The sequence below is a fragment of the Chelonoidis abingdonii genome, chromosome 9 (genome assembly GCF_003597395.2).
Source record: "Chelonoidis abingdonii isolate Lonesome George chromosome 9, CheloAbing_2.0, whole genome shotgun sequence".
Lineage (NCBI taxonomy): Eukaryota > Metazoa > Chordata > Testudines > Testudinidae > Chelonoidis > Chelonoidis abingdonii.
The window spans coordinates 9646859-9666827 of record NC_133777.1 but is presented as its reverse complement, the minus strand read 5'-3'; the positions used below and the strand labels follow the sequence as shown (position 1 = coordinate 9666827).

Sequence of the window (19969 nt, the reverse complement as noted above, 5' to 3'; positions counted from 1 at the left end):
ATGATCATATTACTAACCGCCCACATTACTCACAAGTGAATGGAGAGGCTGAGAGAGTGGTAAAAACAGTCAAGAAAATCCTACTGCTGGAAGAGCCATTTCTTGCTCCGAGTTACAGATAACAGCAAGAGCAGCTACTGGTTCTAGTTCTACACCACTTTGCTGGGAAGACCACTCAGCACTGCTGTTCCAACTTGAGAGAGTCTTTTCCAAATGGCCAGACATGAAGAGAGTTGCAAATTGGATAAAAAGGAGGAAAAAAAAATTATGAACACTTTTTTACAACAGTCACAACTCAGAACTGCCATGTCTAGAATCTGGTGACTGAGTTCATGTCAAATTGGAAAGAAAAACTTCAACTGTCATAAAGAAAAAGAATTCGGTGTTCAGAACATATGTGATGCAAGCCAACAGTGGAGAGTTCAACAGAAACTGTCAACATCTACAGTTTGTTCAGAACTGAACAATCAGAAAATTCTGCAGATGGCAGACATAGAACAAGATGTTGAGTCAAAGATTCCAAACTGAACATAGCCAATTGTTGCAGCAAATGGACAGTCAGGTGACTAAATTGCTATGCATTCAGATCATGTAATTAGAAAACCAGTATGATTCAGTGACACTTAACAGATTAATGTCTTTTGAACTTCAAATCATGATTGTGTAAATTTTGTAAATGGCAGGAATGTAAAATTTAAGGGGGAGATATAATGGGATGCTAATCTGTATTGTACTAATCTATCACTAGGTGGCACAGTGTATGCCATACTTTATTTAAACTAATCTCAGCCACATCTGTTCACTATAAGGAAGGAGCTCTATGGCCACTTCATATCTGGTACAGAAGAGTGACCTGCTAGTCGCAGCCCTGCAACCTACTGTGTACAAGAAATATGACATGCTAAGGTGAAAAGATGACAGAATATTTAATTTCCAACATATTTCATTTTTCATCTCTCTGAAACTTGGGAATGTAATTCAGATAGCAGAGAAGCTCAGTGTGTGAAGTATGTGAACTGACAGTGGAGGTTTTACACTACTGCTGGAGCAGTTTATTCGAAGGAGCCAACCTAAGAAATTATTAGGCTGAATATAAAACAATACATCTGTAGAAAACATCCAGGCATGTAGAAGCCTTCCCAGATCTTGCAGCAAAGAGCTAATTTGGCTGACAGAGTCACTCTTCCACACCTGCTAGAAAGCTGGGTAGAAAAATGTTGCAGACTAGCTGCGAATTTCATTACAGCCCTTCAGTCAGAGACACTCATAGGTGTGGTGTGTAATGGACTGCTAAACAGATGGGTCGCGATATACACAGCCCATCTGTCTTTATTATGCTCATTTCCTTTTATTAAAATGTTAATGAATACAGTTTTAGTTATTACAGTGACAAGTGTAGCATCCCTTTCCAGTAGACAGATGTGCAATCTACCTAATCATGGGGGTAGATAGGAAGGTTTCTTTTGTTCCTCTGAGGAAAGAAGTTAAAGGAAGCATATTGCAGTCATAGATATTCACTTTCATAAGGGCTCCTAACAAGCACCTCAATATTATTAACTTGTATGTGTTCCTCCACCAGACTCTCCCTGGAAAGTGCATCTATCAAATGTTAACCCTAAGATGACCAGTATCACTGTGAGTGGATTAACTCCAGCCCGTACCTACCAATTTAGGATGTGCGCTGTTAACCAGGTGGGCAAGGGCCAGTATAGCACTGAGACCAGCAGGTAAAGTAAAAGTAGATCCCTATGTAAAATGCACAGCATGTGAAGTAATCCTTAATCTGTCAGTTGTTCAGAATTGTTAAAATGAAGTTACCTTTTGTACCACTGCTTGGGGATGTGGGCAGTCAGCGGACAGCCCTGGTTACTGAAGTGCCTAAGAACTTTGTGCAGTATTTAGCCATACTGGCAGTTAGCACCAGCACCACATTCTGTATGCACTGGAGACAGAGGTGCATCCATCTTTGCAGAGTAACAATCAAACAGGATCATAGAAGGAGATGAAGTGAATGCATGTAGGGCCAAAATATTTTTTCCTGTTTAAGACTCAGTGATTAACTCTGGACTGGACAGAGCACTCACCCAGTCACTGCATGTCACTTCTGTCATATACTTCAGTTGTAGCATAAAAAAATGGCTTCATCAAATTTAGTTTCAGATGCAACCCCCTACCTTTATATACCAAAGCTTGCAATGAGCATGAATTGTAGAACAGCTGAGGTTTAAATGGCTTTATCAAAATGTAGATGTTTGATATGAAAAATATTGAAAGAGTCGAAGGAGTCACAGATTCTGATCTGAGCGCTAACTCATTCAGGCGTGAATGTTTTCATACAGTTGTAGCAGCATGGGGGATTCGGACAGAATGAGGTTACCTCAGCTGTTGTCCTTATTGCTTGCTTAACTGATTTTCTATTATGTTGATTTGTTGTAACTATTTCATGCAAAGTCATCAGTAGTTTGATCAGCATTAAGCTTCTTTCTAGTCTTTGGACTTAAGTAAATAAAGCTGGTTCGCATTTAGTGGACACAAAATAAAATGCTAGAGCTTTCTTTTTCTCCCAACGCCCACATCCCATCACATTCTTTTGTGCTTAGATTGATGTTACCTGAAGAACCTCCCAGCGCTCCTCCTAAAAACATAGTAGCGAGTGGACGTACCAATCAGTCTATCATGGTTCAGTGGCAGCCTCCTCCTGAAAGTGAACATAATGGGGTTCTCCATGGGTACATCCTAAGGTAAGTGACTTATGCTCTGGCCCAGAGGGATCTTAATATAAAGTCTGGCATTAAATGTGTTAGTGTGTTAGAGGTGGACATCCTAGTGGTGTCATACAAATAAAAAAGAAAGAATGTTTAAAAGACAATATCTAATTCTGCTCTAATTTATCATTTGATATTATTTGCACAGTACCATGTGTGCATAGTGCTTTGCAGACAAATAAGACTCCTTACCACAAGGAGCTCATAATTTGTCAGGCATGTCACAAAAGTGGAACTGTGGCATTCTGGGTTCTGGAGGAACAAGGATACTGCCAATAAAGTAGAGAGGATGTGACAGATCAGGTGAGCCATGGCCAGATTAAGGTTTGGAGTTGAAAATAAATTAAGTAAATAGTCTTTCTGCAGCCCAGCTATACTAAATCAACATAAAGGGACTTCAGATGGGTAACTGAAAACCACTTATTTAATACAATCTTTCCACTTCACTATGGAGAGGGTGTGGCTCCTAAAACAGGGTATGATCAGATTGAGAGACTTCCCAGACCACATTCGTCTACTCTCTTTGGGAGTCAGTAACCAGTCCAACTGGACTCAGTGATTGTATGGTTCCCAGGTGGCTCCCTAATTGTCCCTGCAGTGAGAGCAGGCAGCCGTGGCATTCCCTCTGCTCAGGAAGGCCTTGTCTACACTCAGTTTTTTTCTGGGAAATCTAAGATTGTACAACCACTGGTATAGTACCAAGCAAGGTTGGAGCCCCAGTTTAGATGGAATACAGGTGTCTGGTGGCATTTTTACTAGTCCTCTAAATCTGCTACAGGATATGGTGGTAAAAGGATATGGTGGTGCCCTTTTACGCTAGTGTTACCACTTTGCTACCATTGATGGAGCTGCTTTGGTGGTATTGCTGAGGGTGGAAATTTCCTGTCAAGTCTAGTGCAGACACAGCTGAAGAAAGTTAACCATTTCCCTGTCTCCCAAGCAATGAGGTCTGTATGCCCAATCAGAGGATACAACAAGGTGGTTTATATAACTCTTGACTATATTCCTGCACCCCAGCCTTCTTACCTGGCAGATTTTCAAATGTCAATCTGTAAAAAAAATATTTTTTAAAGTGAAAAGATGTGTACACAACACCATACCGTATTTGGTGAGCTCTCTCTTTGGTATGCTTTCTCCACCGCTCCTTTTTTTATTGTCATCTTTTTGTGTGTTATATCTATTTTATAGACTATTTGCTCCTCTGGGCGGGGATTTATGTGCAGCAACTATGGTGTCATGCACATCTATGGGTTCGTCTATAAATAACAAACGGTAACTATAGGCAACACTGTTTGCATGCCATCAATCTTGGCCAGTTTACTACATTTCTTGGTGAAAGCCTGTGAATCAAAATTGCAATATGCCAAAGACTAAAGCTGAAGCTTTGAGTTCAGATGGATTGCTGGGGAAAGCTTCAGGCCCGTAGTCTCTACTGGGCACAGATATAATGGGGAGCTGGTTGCAGCTCCCTGATTCAGGGCTCTGATTGTAGTGGACTAGGAGGTGTCCTGCTGTTCGCTTACACTACTGAGGTCCCTAATGGCAGCATAGTGTCTGTTTGGTGGAACTCAGCTCTGCCATGCCCCTTTCTGCCCCTACTATGTCCCTTCCTCCCCATTTACTTGAGGGTTGGTGAGGGAGGTTATTTTAGAAGATTTCCCCCTACAGAGGAAGATGTCTTCACATGTCTGGTTGGTAAGCAACTTTGGTGGATCAGAGAATCTGTTACCATTTTCTCTGGTGCTGATATACTGTTGAATCAGAGGGATCAAAAGGCATTCTAGTGGGACAGCTAGTCCATTCCTTTGCTTTGTCACAGGATTGGTTTTGTTATTCCTAAACCAGCCCTAATAGATTGGTAGTTAGTCTGCCTTTAAATACCTCTGGAGATAGTAATTCTGCAGCCTCCCTACCCTTCCCAGCCTGTTCTACTGTCTGACTGTTTCATATAACATGTTGACTAATTTTTAGGTTAAACATTTCCTTCTGCAGCTCATGCAAAATTAGCATAATTGATCCCTGTTCTCTCTTTAACATCCGTTTTCATAATAGTAGAGAGTTGTCCAGTCTATTGTCATCAGTCTGTACGAGTTTGTTGAAAACATTCTTTAGACATTTAAATTATTGTGTCTAGGCTCCTGAGTAGGGAAACAAACCATTCAACAAGAATTTAAAATTGTAACAAAACGTTCCCCTGTAATATTCCAGAGTTGTTCTTGGGATTCAAAATGTGAGGGTTATAGGAAGGTATCTGCTGTTGAAGGGATTTTTCTGTGCTAGTTTCAGCTGAGTTAGACTACAGTAGCTCTGTATTAAAGGTGCCTTTTGAAATTAAGGCTGTGAAAGACCCACTATAACATCAGGTCCATTGCTCTGTCTTTGCAGCATAGAATTCCACCATAGAGGATGTATTGGACTTAAACTGACAGAATGCCTGATCTTAAAAGTGAAGGTGCACTGCACAAAGCCTGTGCAATATACATCAAAGTATATATATGGTGAGAAAAATCACTAGGACATAACATTTCTGAACTGGCCTTTTTCCTCTGCTCTTTTTCTCACCAGCAGAGTGTTGTTTTTATAGGGGTGTCATGCTAAGAGCACGGTAGATTAGACCACGGGAGCACTCTACACTTTGACTGCTACCTGTGAGAGAAAACAGAGTGCTGAGCAAAGAATTGACATTGCCAAGATTCATACGACCTTCCTATCATCCCATAAGTGAAGGAAGGGGAGGTCTTGCATTGAATGGAGGCAGAGAGAACCACCTAATAATCCCAGGGGGAGATCCTGACATTGCTTTGCTATATTTGCCTTGTGATTTTCTGTTAAAGTTTCATGGAGCTTTGCTGCTGTAGTCTCAATACAAAACATGACCAAGTCAGGAAGCCACACTGTTCTCCCAACTCTTTGGGGTTGTCTGTATCATTGCTATTGAGTGAGCAAGAGCTGCACTGAGATCTCTCTAGGAACAACAAAATCTCTGAGAATTAGGCCTTGTCTAATCAGGGATTGCGCTGATTAAACTTATATTGGTTTAAAATCACACCGTAAATGAACCAATGAAACTTTCTCATGTAGATAAGCCTTGAGTTATTGCTAAGCAGGGGCTGACTTATAACAGCATAAAAATAGTATGATGAATAAAAATCCAAACCTTCCCATAGTTGCCTTTTCACAGAATAGCAGTGTTTTGTTTGTAAGTCATAATGCCATTTGGTCTACTTATTTCTGATATGTTGATAAGCATATTGTATGTATCTACTACACAGCTTGTTCCTAAAGGGAAAAAAGCAAACAGTCTCATTCAAATTTCCAAGGGTTGTTTCAGAGGAAATGATAATTATAGAAAACAGTGGATTCTCAGAATCCAAAAGGACCACACCAAAAAAAGACTCTAAAATATGCATCCAAATCAATTCTGTTTTCCATAACTCCTCATACAGGGACATATGTTCAGTTGCTCCACCTTTTTGGCAGAGGTTCATCACTATATAGATAGAGATATATTACTAATCCTCATTTGGCAAACTGTTTCATCTCTGTATTACCATTCTTCTGATTCCCACTCTTTAGCAAGCTCTTCAGTCCCTAGGCAACCCCTGTTTCAGGCCTTGTTATAATCATTCTGTGAAAGTGGATTCCTGATGCAGGCTTGAGCTGACAGTCCCTTCGACCAGAAGACCTGAACGCTACTGAGATCTTCTTGCTTTTCAGGTTGAGGCTGAGGAAGAAAACATTTCTCAAACCGATTTACATCAGCACCCTGATAAAAATCCTGTCCTTGATATGTTTTTATACTAAATCACAGCTTTTACTAGACATGCCACATTTGAAAAACTATAGTTTTTCTGCAGACATAACAGGATAAAATGCCAGTTTTGTTTAGCCCTGAGCGTGTAATTTCAGTGAAATCAGATTATAAATACTATAGCAGTCAAGCAGGGTATGATCTTATCAGGGGTTAGTCTGTTGTTTTGAGGACTTCTATTATCCTTTGTATAATTCTGCAGGAAAAGTTTGAATAGTGCATCTTCAGAGAGGAAGTGGTTTTGCTAATCAGTGCATTTGCTATAATTGATGCCTTTTAACTGACTGCATTGAATTTTCCTTTTCTGTATGCAGGTATCGCCTGGCAGGCCTCCCTGGGGAGTATCACTATAAGAACATCACCAGCGCAGAGATTAACTACTGTTTGGTGAAAGACCTGATCATCTGGACTCAGTATGAAATCCAGGTGGCATCTTATAATGGAGCCGGGCTGGGAGCATTCAGCAGAGCAGTGACAGAGTACACTTTACAGGGAGGTGAGCTCCACTCTGCAGTCTAAACTGCAAATCCTTTGCAGTCACTAATTTTTAGACAGAGTGAACAAATAGTGCAAGTGTTTGTCGTATGTTTCCCTTTGTGAAGGGAAACATACTCTAGAGACAGAGGATTCTTTGTGAAGGGAAACATACTCTAGAGACAGAGGATTCTACTGGAGAGGTTCAAGTGAGATAGAGGCATTTACCAAGAGGAATAGGGAGCCATGAGTCTTATTCTCATTTATACTAAAGCTCCTTTACACCTCTCTGGCAATATACAGGTGCCCTGAAGTGGGTGGAAATTACATCTATAACAAAAGGGTTTGTAATTACTTTTACTCCTCCTGAAAGGTGTGTTTACACTACTGGATCAGTCTGAAGAATCCTTAGCATAATCGAGAGTCAGACCCTTAAGATTTCCATTAATTTCCGTGATTGCAGGACTAAATTTTGAGCAATAGACAGTCTCATGATCTCTGCTTTAGTAGCTCATAAAAATAATTAAACTATTTGAAAAACTTACACGTTTCCAGTGCATGTTAGTTTGTAATCAGGGAAGTATATGTAATGGTTTACTAATTGTTGATAGGTGTACATTATGATGTGAATACATGTATTGTGAGTGGTAGAGAGATTTTAAAAATAGACTACCCAAGTGCAGCACCAGTTTACCAAGACACTTAAAGAGCAAGAAAACAATCCAAATTATATCTCAGAGAATCTAAAGTCTTGCAATATAGAGATAAGTAGACAACTCCAGCCCTTTAAAAACTTTGTATCGGAGCTGGACATGCATTTCTTAAAGTCTGCTGCTATTAGATAGGAGTAATATTATATATCCCAGTTCTCTACCGAGAATTGGTTTCTAAATGGAAAATCAAAAATCACTTTCATACATTAGTTTCCATTCTCGTTTAGTTGTACAGTTCAAGCTATCACAGCACCTTGACCTTCCCTCTGCTAAGACCCAGGTTTCTGACTTCTGACTCTTTGTTTAACCCTGCAATAGACTCCAATGTTCCTTGATATGATAGCTGCTGTTATCTTTCATTAGTTCACTGTCTGTTGTCATGTGTAGTGAGTCCTGCATTCAGTGTGACTGGTAGAAGTATTTATAATGCAGGACAATCTACAATGCCCTATTCATCTTTATGTAATTCTTACTTAGTACAGATGAAAAAGCTAGGTGTTCCCTTTTTAAGTAATTCACAATCGCAATAAATAGCTCCATAATGGATGTTGCCATCCCCTAATTTTCTTGCGATATCCTCAGGCTTTCAATCCACTTTAAAAACAATTTGAATCCTTTTCACATTTGGAGTTGAACAGACGGGAGCTGCACAGCCCCAGTCTATCCTGAAGCAGAGTTAGTATCAGGTCTCCATGCGTTAAGAAATGTATCATGTCCTATGCCACTCTCCCTGCAATGGGAGAATGTACAGACACCTGTTTGTGACCATTTCTCACTGCTGACTGTGCCTCCTAAACCAAACTAGCAGGAGATTAGGAACGTAAATCAGACCATGGGTGGAAACTGTTTTGTATGGGGCTGGCTCCAAGCACCAGCATTCCAAGCTGGTGCTTGTGGCAGCATTCTGAAAGGGGCAGCAGTCCCTATGTTTTCGCCGCCCCAGGCAGCACCCCGAATTGCTGCCATGGGCAGTGGGGGCAGTCCATGTGCCTTTAGGGTGGCAGGTGCATTTCCGCGGCAGTGGCAATTCGGTGGCAGCTTCTATGTTTAGCTGTCCAGGGCGGCTTCAGCTAAATAGAAGCTTCCACCGAATTGCCACCACTGTGGAAAAGGGCCTGCCGCCCTAAGGGCGCACGGACTGCCCCTGCCATCCGGCGGCAATTCGGTGCGCTGCCTGGGGCGGCAAAAACATAGGGACTGCCACCCCTTACCCCAAAAATTGTAGAGCCAACCCTGGTCTTGTAATACATAATATAGTTTAAAGATGAACCTAAGGAACCTGCATCTATGCACCTTGCCCACCTCTCCACACACACACTAGTGATTTGGGTTGCACTGGCAAGAACCTGCCTGTCTGTGGATAGAAAAAAAATACCTGAGATACCTGGCATTAGTTGAATGTGCCATGCAAATGAGTGCTGAGAGCAGATCAACACATTTAATATTGAATTCCCCTCCATCTCATTGGCCACGTGAGCTGTGGCCTTACCCCTGAATGCATATGATTGGACTTTTATTAGTCTTTTTGACATTTAGCAGTGGCAGCCCAAGAACCCATAGTTGAATATCAGCTGCTCAGAGCTCTTTTAAAATAACTTGTGGCCTGTGTCTAAGAGAACGTAACTTGCAAGATGCCTGAAAACCTGAACTCTCACAGAAACTGAGTTATAATGTCAATCAGGTCCTTTGAGAGAGATTGGCAAAGCATGCAACATCCTGAGGCTTTGACTGTTTCAAAACCCCAAAAGTCTTTTCAGTGGGATATTCAGTATAACCCTTTGATGCTGTATATATATGCCTTTCTTCATCAGGGTTTCTCCAGCTGTTCCTTACTTCTTTGATGTTATCTTTGACAGGGATTTGTGCCAGCTTTCTGCACAGAGTAGCTGTTGCTCATTTGAACAGAGTCCTTCAGGACTTTTCATCTCTGTGTGAAAAGTTGAGGCTTCCAAGTATCTCTGCACAGAAGAGTTATTTCATATACAGAAAAAGCCTTTTGGAGGGTGATGCAAGTAGTCTCCCTTGCTGTGTTTGGTCCAGGAGAGAGACAATTTTTCTTCCCTTCACTGTGGGGTCTAGCACTTCAATCTCATCAATTGTATTGACTTCTGAGGTGCTGTCCCTTTGAACAGCTCCTCCCAAAGTTAAATGCCAGTCCATGGATTTACATTAGCCTTCAGGTAACTTACATAGTAGATAGACATCACATTCCTCACCCACTTTCATAGCCCTCGAGGGTCACCTTTGTGATGTGTCTGAGAGACTGTGGCTCCATACTGAGGAGAACTATATCTGAGTCTCCAGTGCTCAAAAGCTGCTGCCAGATCCCAAGGAGAAAGTTATAATTTCAATATACATCTGTCTGATTTTGTGAGGAAACAATCTGTAACATTGATCCCATTTCATACCATTTTACTCAAGCTATTTCTCCAACAAGTGTGGCAATGAGAAAGAATTATTGTTGTTTTAAATACTTGGGAAGTGCTCAAATGCTATGGTCATAGTCGTAAGGGGACAAAATAGGTTCCTAGGTGGCCTATTGTACTTAGAATCTGTAATATGGAAAATGCCCTCCAGTTACAATAGGGCAAAACTACAAACACTCAAAACCTTCAGACATTATGGACACGAGCCATACTACCAGGCCAATTGTCTCAAGATGCTCTTTTCAGAGGAGATCAGTGAGATTAGTAAAGACAGAGGGCCAGTGATAATGCCAACAGGTTGAAGAACCATGCTTGCCCAGTACAACCCAGAACTACCAAAACCTGCTCTATTTTATTTTCTGCAAGAACTGAAGAACCAAAGGGACCAGGAGAAAAGGCCTCCATCCCAGAAAAAAAGTGCCTTTATGACTCTCTCTCAAAATAAATTTGGTTACTTTACATTGCTTCAGGAAACCAATAGGTCTATTCTAAATGAGCCAACTGGAAGAAAAGAGAGGTCATTCATACTGGTCCTGAAACCTGAGGTTTAAGTTGTTCTCAGAGGAATTCTTTTTGACTGGAAAGTGTAGCCCAAAAGGAAATGCATCTCTTAGAGTCATAGCATTTAGGCCAGGGGAGACCACCAGATCACCTAGTCTAACTTCCTGTGTATTGCAGGTGGTCAACACCACCTAGCACCTACACACTAAGCCCAACAACCGAAATTAGAAGGATGTATTCCATCAACACACCCTTCTCCCATGAGAGGGAAGAAGGAGAGAATGAAACCCACTGGATAGTTCAGCAGCCCTCTTAGTATTCATGTTGTATGTGACAATTCAACCATCTTTCCTCCAACTGATAGCAGGAAAGTTCTGAGGGCCAGTCTTGTAGCCCAAAGTTCCAAGACGTGGATACGTAGTCTGACTCTTCTTTTTTGCTTTAGAAGCAGTGCAGTTTAGAGATATCCTCTATTGGGTGTACCTGTGCCTATCATAAAGGTTAGGAACAGTTAAGTGAATGGTGTTTCTTGAACTCGTGAGAGGTTGGAACCACCAGATTAGTGAATCCTTGATAGACATGATAGGGAGAGGCAGAAGAGCAAGATGAGTATTCTGGTGATTCCTCCTTAGCAATATGAAGGGAGTCACAAAGAAAATCTTGTTCCCTTTTCATTGAAAACTTGCCAGCAGGGCTGCCTTCTGTGTGTAGAAAATAGTCCCGAGGAAGAAATGTAGCTGCTATCCTTGAATCAAGAGTATCATCTCCAAGTGTTGGGTTCTTTGTTAGTTAAAAAACAGATTTCTCCCTGTTATTCCTTTAGGCTAAGTGGTTGAAACAAAGAGCAAGAGACTTGCAGAGGGGAATCTGCTTAGAGCAACCAGTTGTCTATGGTCAGATTGTGAACTGCTGCTTTATGATTTATCAAGATGGGAGGGAACAAGGAGCTCACTTCCCCTTCATGCCCCTACACAGAAGAGGCACAGAATCAAAGCCCTGGATCTCAGGCCAGGTGCTTAGAGAGAAAATGCTTCATTCCCTAAGGGGGTGTATCAGCGGCTGCACAATAAGAATTGCACCTTTGAGGCAAAATGATTTCCAGAGCTCCCACTGGGGCTCCACAGCTTAGCACCTGAAACCACTGCATTAATGGAACAACCAAATTCTCAGATAGAGAAAAATCTGTAAGACTGCGTTATTGAGATGTGAAAGTTGGCATCCTGAAAATCAGTAGCTTGGGATCTTTCTGCATGCCTTTTGTTGAAGATTTTATATTTAAAACAGGTAGTCTGTCTTTCTTAATTGATGTGAGATTTAAATGCCTATTCACACATAACTAGAGACATGGACATGTGTTCATCCTTAATTCCTTCTTATTCCCATACTCTTATTGGCCAACCCCATTTAATGGCTTTTATCTACAGTGCCTCCATGACCTTTTCTGCTAAGAGTAGTTTTAGAATGTTTTACAATTCAAGCAGTTGAGTTCTAATACATTTTTAGCCAGATTAACTTTACCTGGAGGAATATAAAGGTTGGTTCTGTCATACCAACTTTTTATGCTCTGAAATTCAGGAACATTTCAAAGGTCTCACACAAAGTTGGAGCTGTACTCCAATGTGAGATCTTCAGTATAATCACAAACATAACCAAAATTAGATTTAAAAAAATCTAACATGCAATTACATAAGGATTTCTTTGTAAATACTTGTTGAAAGGAATAGTTTTGTGTTCCTTGATAATAAGAAATATATAACATGAGGCACAGATCTGCCTAGCTAAATACTGTGTATAATTAGAGGTACCTTTGTTACCAATTTCAGCTCTTGCTACTTACTGATGATTTCATTTGGAGCATTGTTTGAGAGGTCAGCTATAATGTAAATGTAGCACAGCCTGCGTTCATGTTTTAATACACGCTTGTTCAGATAACCATGGAGGTCAACTTTAACTTCAGCTCATAAAGAGAGAATTTAGCATTATGCTTTGAAGTAAATTCAGGATTATATTGCCACAATTTAACTGATAAAAATTGATTGTATTATGCTTATGCAATTAAAATTAAGCTTATGCCCATTAGCCAGCCTGGTTTTCTCCATTTTAAAAATGAATTAATTAAGATGTAGATGTTGATTTTCTATAAAGAATTCCAAAGATAAATTATACCATAAATCATGATTTCCAGCATACCAAAGATTTTATTTTTTTCTGGTCAAGTTTTTTTTGCTCCATCATTTTTCTTCTTGTAATAGGTATTTTTGGACTAGAATGATTTATTCTAGTTTCAGAACATTCATAAAAAGAAATGAAAAAAAATTGGTTATCCACATTTCTAAAACTTTTGTAAACACTGCTAAGTGTTTGCTTGGGTTTCTTAGAAGTTTACTACAGTGAGAATTATAAATGAAACCCTGTGTTTGTAGGAGCCAGGCCCCTTTTCTGTTAGTAAATTCTCAGCGCTGTAGCAAATGATAATTCCCACAAAGCAGATTTCCCAGTTCCTGAAAGGCCCTCTGAACTTAGGGTACGTCTGCGCTGCACGATTATTTCGAATTAGCTTAAACCGATATTACAAAACAGATCTAATAAAATCGGTTTAGGCACGTCCACAGTGGGATCACGAAAATCGATTATTTTCGCTCGCATGGTCCAAGCTACATCGATTTCCAGACGGTGCACGTGGTAGCGTCCTCCAAGCGTATCCCAGTAGGTCCACTTCCGGTTGAGAGCACAAGTGCCTGATGGGGCAGAAAACCATTGCCCGGGTGGTGCTGGTAACTGCTCACACCCCCTTGTGAAGGCAGCAGACACTTTGGCCTTTTCCCGGGGTGCATTGAGAAATCGCCATGAGCACAGCCAATCATGGACCCTGAGATCAACAAACATATCTGACCGTTGTCAACACCGTCGCGACTCTTCGCAGCAGCATTCAGTACACAAGAGGGTGACATTTACAGTACTCAAGGAATAATGTTATTTTAACTTCTCCTTTCAACGTGCTGGGGGGGGGAAGTAGATAGACGAGCTGTTCCGTGAACCACGCAGAGCACCGTGGAAAAGCAACAGACATGGGCGCTCAGCCAAAATGCAATAGTTTTTCAGAGACTGCTGTGGAGAGACTGGTAGCTGTAGTCCTCATTACCCTCCTCCTCCTGACATCGTTCTGAGTCTCTGGCTACCGTACGTGTCACGCACCGCGTGTTATCTGGAGTTATTTTCAACGCTTTGGCATTTCCTGTTCTTTAACGAGCTCTGATAAATACATTTTCTCACTACAGCGATTCAGAGTCTAGTTTCCCGGTAAGGTTCAATGCAGAGCTACTTTTGCATTGACTGCATCGCCCCAGTGGCTGATCAAGAAGCGGACACGTGAACAGACAAGTCATTCTAAGGTCTCGTCGGCTTTTCCTGTTTACCGGCACTCCGTCACGCAATTCCGAGTTCGGATTGCGGACCAGAGCGTCAGTGGTGCACTGTGGATACTCTAGGAGGCAATATGTCGATTCCGTCCACACGAACCCTATCCGACGTATCACTTTGAATTTAGCGCTACGCCTCTCCGTCGGAAGTTCCGAAATCGATTTAAGGAGCCGTTTAACTCGATATTAATGATGACGTCGTGTGAACGGGTACAGCGTTAAATCGGTATATCGGCCATTAAACCGATTTAAAGTCGCAGTATAGACCTGGCCTCAGGATGAAATCCTGGCACCACTGAAATCAATGGCACCTGGATTTCACTGTTAAAGAAAAAGATGATGTCTAAAAAAATCCAAAATAGGAATAAGCTCGCAATGTGGAGGATACAGAAAATGTTTTACAACTTTTGTTGTTAGGAATGGCTTGATATTTAACTATCATGTATCCTGCATAACAATATTCGGTCACCTTTACATATATTCGTTGTACTCTGTGAACAACAAACTATTCCTAGTGGTATTCTCTGATTTATATGAATGAGTGTTAGAATTTCATTTTTCTGTAGGCAACTAAAAACATTCAGATTTTACACATACATATATAAACAGTGTGTGTGTCTGTGTGTGTGTGTACACACATACATATACACCAATATAATGCCAATAAGATTGAAATGTCAAAATTAATTAAGGAGAAGGAAGAAGGAAAAAGGGGAGAGGATGATGCTTGATTTACCCCTCATGTCAAAATGCGATGCAGGAGGATATTATAATCCGTCAATGAGCTGGTCATAACTTTCCAATGTCAAACTAAGGGTAAAAGATGTTTCAAACACTTTTCTCCTATAATAGGAAATCTCTGACAAATATATTATAAAAATAATAAAGAAATATATACAGGAAGGCAGGAATTTTAATTTTGAAAATAAGCTTTTCTAATGTAGGATGACCAGATGTCCCGATTTTATAGGGACAGTCCCAATATTTGGGCTCTTATTACCCACTACCCCCTGTCCTGATTTTTCACACTTGCTATCTGTCAGCCTATTCTAATGTGAGCCATCAAATATGCAAAACACTACACAGGAAAGCTATGAATAGGACTATACACACATCACAGGATTCCAGTGACATGACAGGTTTCATCAGAGTTTTTGATAAGAGGTTTGAGTGTAACAGGGCGGGACTCACCAGCACGGCACCTCCTGCTGGTCATCCTGGGAATTAGCTCTCAGTCCTTCCAGTCCACCTTCAGCTAGTGGTGTCATGCCTGCCATCATTGCTGTCGCCACTCTTTGGACCCACATCACTCCCCAGACCACAATGCTGTCTTCTGGGCACAGCCCGCCAGCTGTACCCCACTCTCCTTTCTCCCCCACTTCCAAGGGGGGGCTGACAGTCCTTAGTGCCACCATTTGCCTCAGTGGCCAACTGCTCTCCAAGGTCTAGCTCCTCACTTTGGGGCAAACTGCACTCTGGATACTCATTGGCCAAGTGGGGTGCAAGGGAAGGGGACCCAGGCCTACTCGCTACTCTGGGTCCCAACCCAGGAACCTATAGCTGGCAGCCACCTACTGCCCTCCTCCAATCTGCTGCCTGTTTTCCCTGGACCACTTCCTTTGTAGCCCTAGCACCTTCTCAGCCCTTGTAGCAAGGCCCCAGCCTGGCAGTGATCAGCCAGCAGCTCACCCTCTGCTACTCCTGCCCAGCACTGCTCTATCTAGGGTGCTTCTTCAGGTAGCCAGTCCTCTTCCCTTACCTTTCAGAGAGAGACTCCCCTCTGCTCTGCTGAGCAGCCCTTTATATATGGCCCTCGCTGGCCCTGATTGGCTGCTCCAGCAAGCCTTCCCCCCTTGAGGTGGGCTCAGTAAGCCCTTTCCTAATTAGTGGATTCTGCTCAGCCTCCCTGGTGCTGCTTTTAACCCCTTCTTCTCCCTGTGTGGGGCAGCCGTCCCAGCACAATGAGGGATAATATTTCCTGAGCAATGTATTATACAGCGGTCATGCTATCAAAACATTCTCATGAATGTCTAAATCAGAGATGGGCAAACTGCAGCCCACGGGACACATCCAGCCCATGGGATCGTCCTTCCCGGCCCCTGAGCTCCTGGCCTGAGAGGCTAGCCCCTGGCCGCTCTCCTGATGTTCCCCCTCCCCCGCAGCCTCAGCTCACTGCGCCACTGGCGCAACGCTCTGGGCTATGGGCTGTGAGCTCCTGCAGCAGCGCAGCTGCAGAGCCCGGCCTGACCTGGTGCTCTGTGTTGTGCAGTGGCAACGGCGTGGCTGGCTCCAGCCGGGCAGTGCAGCTGTAGCGCCACCAGCCACTGGTGTTCCAGGCAGCACGGTAAGGGGGCAGGGAGTAGGGGGTTGGATAGAGGCCATGGAAGTTCAAGTGGTGGTCAGGTGGTCAGAGTGGTCGGGGGAGGAGCAAGAGGTTGAATGGGGGAAGGGGTCCCAGAGGGGCAGTCAGGAATGAGAGGAGAGGTTGGATGGGACGGTGGGGAGGCAGTCAGAGGTGGAGGTTTCAGGGGCAGTCACGAGACAGGGAGTGGGGGGGTGGATAGGGCAGGTGTCCCAGGGGTGCGATCAGAGGCTGGTGGTGTGGATAAGAGCCAGGGTATTCGGGGGACAGGTAGGGGGTGGAGTCCTATCCAATGTGGCCCTCAGGCCAAAAAGTTTGCCCGCCCCTGCTCTAAACCGTAAGAACTTTATATTGGCAAGAGATAACATTATAAGCCTTATAGAACTGGGGATTCTAATATATGGTAGGAATAATCTTCTCCTTTCAGTGGTAATTTAGAGCACCTCTGCATACATTCTGACCCCAAACTTGCTGATTATGTATAATCCATGAGTAATGAGATCAGGAGTAAGTTTACAGGTACAGAATTCTGGTGACATACAGTGTAGACGGAACGGTGAAAAAGGGTAGTAAACATGTAACAGAAATTTCAGATCATATAGTCATCAAGGAATTTCAGTGACATAAGACTAAACAGAAGAGTGATGCTTGAATAGTTTATAATGTCATTCCTGAAGTGCTTGGTTTATACTCTAATTTTCCTTTGTAGGGCCCATCAGAGGAGATCCTCAGCTGGTATAAATTTGTCATAGCTCCACTGGCTTCTATGCAGCTGGACTGTGTATACCAGCTGAAGATCTGCTCCCTTATAGTTAGCTAATTGTGAGTTTTAGTAGTTTGGAGTGGGTCAGTTTCCACTAATGTTTTTTATCTCCACCGAGTGTAGCTTCTGGTGAACAAATAATCATTTGTGCTTTTTCAAACCGCCTGGTGGCTTGTCTTGCTTATGACGTGATTTTGAAAAGCAGGGAGCCACCACAACTCTCATTGGACTTAGTGGGAACTGGAGATATTTCTCAGACTCAGGTTATTAATTTTCACAAGAAAATTCCCATTTGAACATAATGAAAACAGTAATTTTAAAGCATCAAAAATAGTGGTGGAGAATTCCTCCCTTTATGGATGGCCACAATGGATAGGTCTCTGAAAACATCTATTATTTGTGCCATATATTATTTTTGCTAACTTTCAATGGGTTTGGGCACATCTTGGTTGAGTGTGCATGTATTGTATAAATAAATACCATAATAGGATGGAAAAAGCAAATGAGAAAAAAAATATTTTATTCCAGGGGATAATCTGTATTCCACAGGAGATTTCTTCATCATATATTTTTCAGAACAGTAAATGATATACAGAGGCAGTCACCGTATTATGATTCCTCAATTAGAATTCCTATATGTTCACATTATTTCTTTGCTTGTCTACTTAGAGGGCTTGTTTGATTTTAAAGGGCTTAAGGAATTTCTTGGTGAAACCATTGATTGCCCTTACAGCCATGGATAATTGAAAGAGCTGTATTCACCTATCATCATCTAAGCTTCTGTCTCGAGTCTCTCGGAGAAGCTCATCAGTGGAATAATAAGCCACAAGAACTATTTCATCCCCTCCCTTTACCCATTAAAGGAATCTTCACTAGAAAATGAGAAATAACCCAATTACCTTTCTCTTTAAGTCACTGCTGGGCACCAAAATCATAAATCATACATCCCTTTTCTCAGCACTGTTGTTATTTTCTGTGAATCATGAATGGCAACTAAAAGTTTCTAAATTCATCTCTTCTTCTCCTCCCCGTCATTCCACCCCACCCTCAATCTATTTTCCCTGCTGACTTTGAACAGTGCCTACAGCTCCACCACAGAATGTGCAAGCTGAAGCTGTGAATTCCACGACCATTCAGTTCCTATGGAATCCTCCACCACAGCAATTTATCAATGGTATCAATCAGGGATACAAGGTAAACCAAAGTTTGGATCAAGGCAATCTAATTTTCTTGGTATATAATTTTTCTTGGACCAGATTGGAGAATTCCACATATTTCCAGAGCCCTGCTGTATATCATCAGAGACAATGTCTTACATCAGAAGGAAGCTTATGTTAAACTAAGTGAGCTGTTGTCACTGCTAACATAACATCTGCTGACTACGTAAGCTCTCACTGAGGACAGGAACATTTGATCGGTTGCAAATCCCAATTCATTTGATGCTAGGGTAGAGATTTTCAAAGGCATAAATGGGAGTTAGGTGCCCAATAACTTGGACAGTCAATGGCAATTGGGAGCATAAATGACCTTTGTGCCTTTGAAAGTCAATCCCTATATTTCTATGTACTCTAAGGCAAAATTCCCATTGACTTCAGTGGGGCCAGGATTTCACCTGAAATATTTTTTTTCAGTTTCCCATATTTTAGATTTTCTTTTTTGTTTCAATCAGAAGCACGTAACACACTTAATTCCAACTTTCAGTCTAGAAATTTTGTAGACTTTTCTTGCATAGCTATTGATGTAAATTGAAAATTCCTTAGCAACTGTATAAAATGACTAAAAGCCTGATATATACCTATCAACAGATAGTGAAAACTTTATTGAAACTGTCAAAACCCTATTTGCTTTGATTTCTTTAGTTCCATCAGATTGCAACATCTTTATAGTTCTTGCTTCTCCTGGGAATTCTGAATGGCAGTATGTTGGGCATGGGGACAACATTTCTGCCACATTTACATCTGCCACATAATATTCTTCATAATTTATTAATTATTAGTTGAAATCAGTTATCTTTTCTTTTCAAAAGGGTTCCACCAATTACATCTTTCCCTGACACTTTATAGGTCTGTTTACTAAAGAAACCTTTAAGGCACCTAAATATAAATGTCCTGATTTTCAAAGGTGCTGAATACCCAAAAACCCAGTGAAGTCAGTGGGAGTCACAAGTGCTGAGTACCTATGTGAAAAAGGCTAATGCAGTCCTAAGACGCATCAGGAGAGGTATTTTCAGTAGAGACAGGGAAGAGTTATACAAGGCACTGGTGAGACCTCATCTGGAATATTGTGTTCAGTTCTGGTCTCCTGTGTTTAAAAAAGATTATTTCAATCTGGAACAGGTGCAGAGAAGGGCTACTAGGATAATCCAAGGGCTGGAAAACCTACCTTATCAGAGGAGACTCAAAGAGCTTGGCTTGTTGAGCTTAACCAAAAGAAGTCTGAGGGGAGATAGGATTGCTCTCTGCAGATATATCAGAAGGATAAATACGTGGGAGGGACAGGGGTTATTTAAGCGCCAATGTGGACACAAGAAAATCGACCATTAACAATTTTAGGCTTGAAATTAGGCAAAGGTTTATAACCATCAGAGGAGGAAAGCTGTGGAACAGCGCTCCAAGGAGAGCAGTGGGGCAAAAAACCTAACTGGCTTCAAGACTGAGCTTGATAAATTTATGGAAGGGATGGTATGATGGGACTACCTATGATGGCGTGTGGTCCATCAGTGACTGCCAGTAGCA

General features: G+C 41.8%; 1 protein-coding gene across 2 annotated transcripts in view; it reads left to right on the top strand.

Moving 5' to 3' along the window:
- Positions 1–19969, top strand: part of SDK1 (sidekick cell adhesion molecule 1) — a 662005-nt gene that overhangs the window by 495950 nt on the left and 146086 nt on the right. For both annotated transcript variants that reach the window (XM_075069178.1, XM_032767751.2), the window contains exons 15-18: positions 1580–1727; positions 2601–2741; positions 6891–7072; positions 18313–18428. In XM_075069178.1, coding sequence (XP_074925279.1) covers positions 1580–1727; positions 2601–2741; positions 6891–7072; positions 18313–18428 — 587 coding nt within the window. The remainder of the gene's footprint in view (positions 1–1579; positions 1728–2600; positions 2742–6890; positions 7073–18312; positions 18429–19969) is intronic.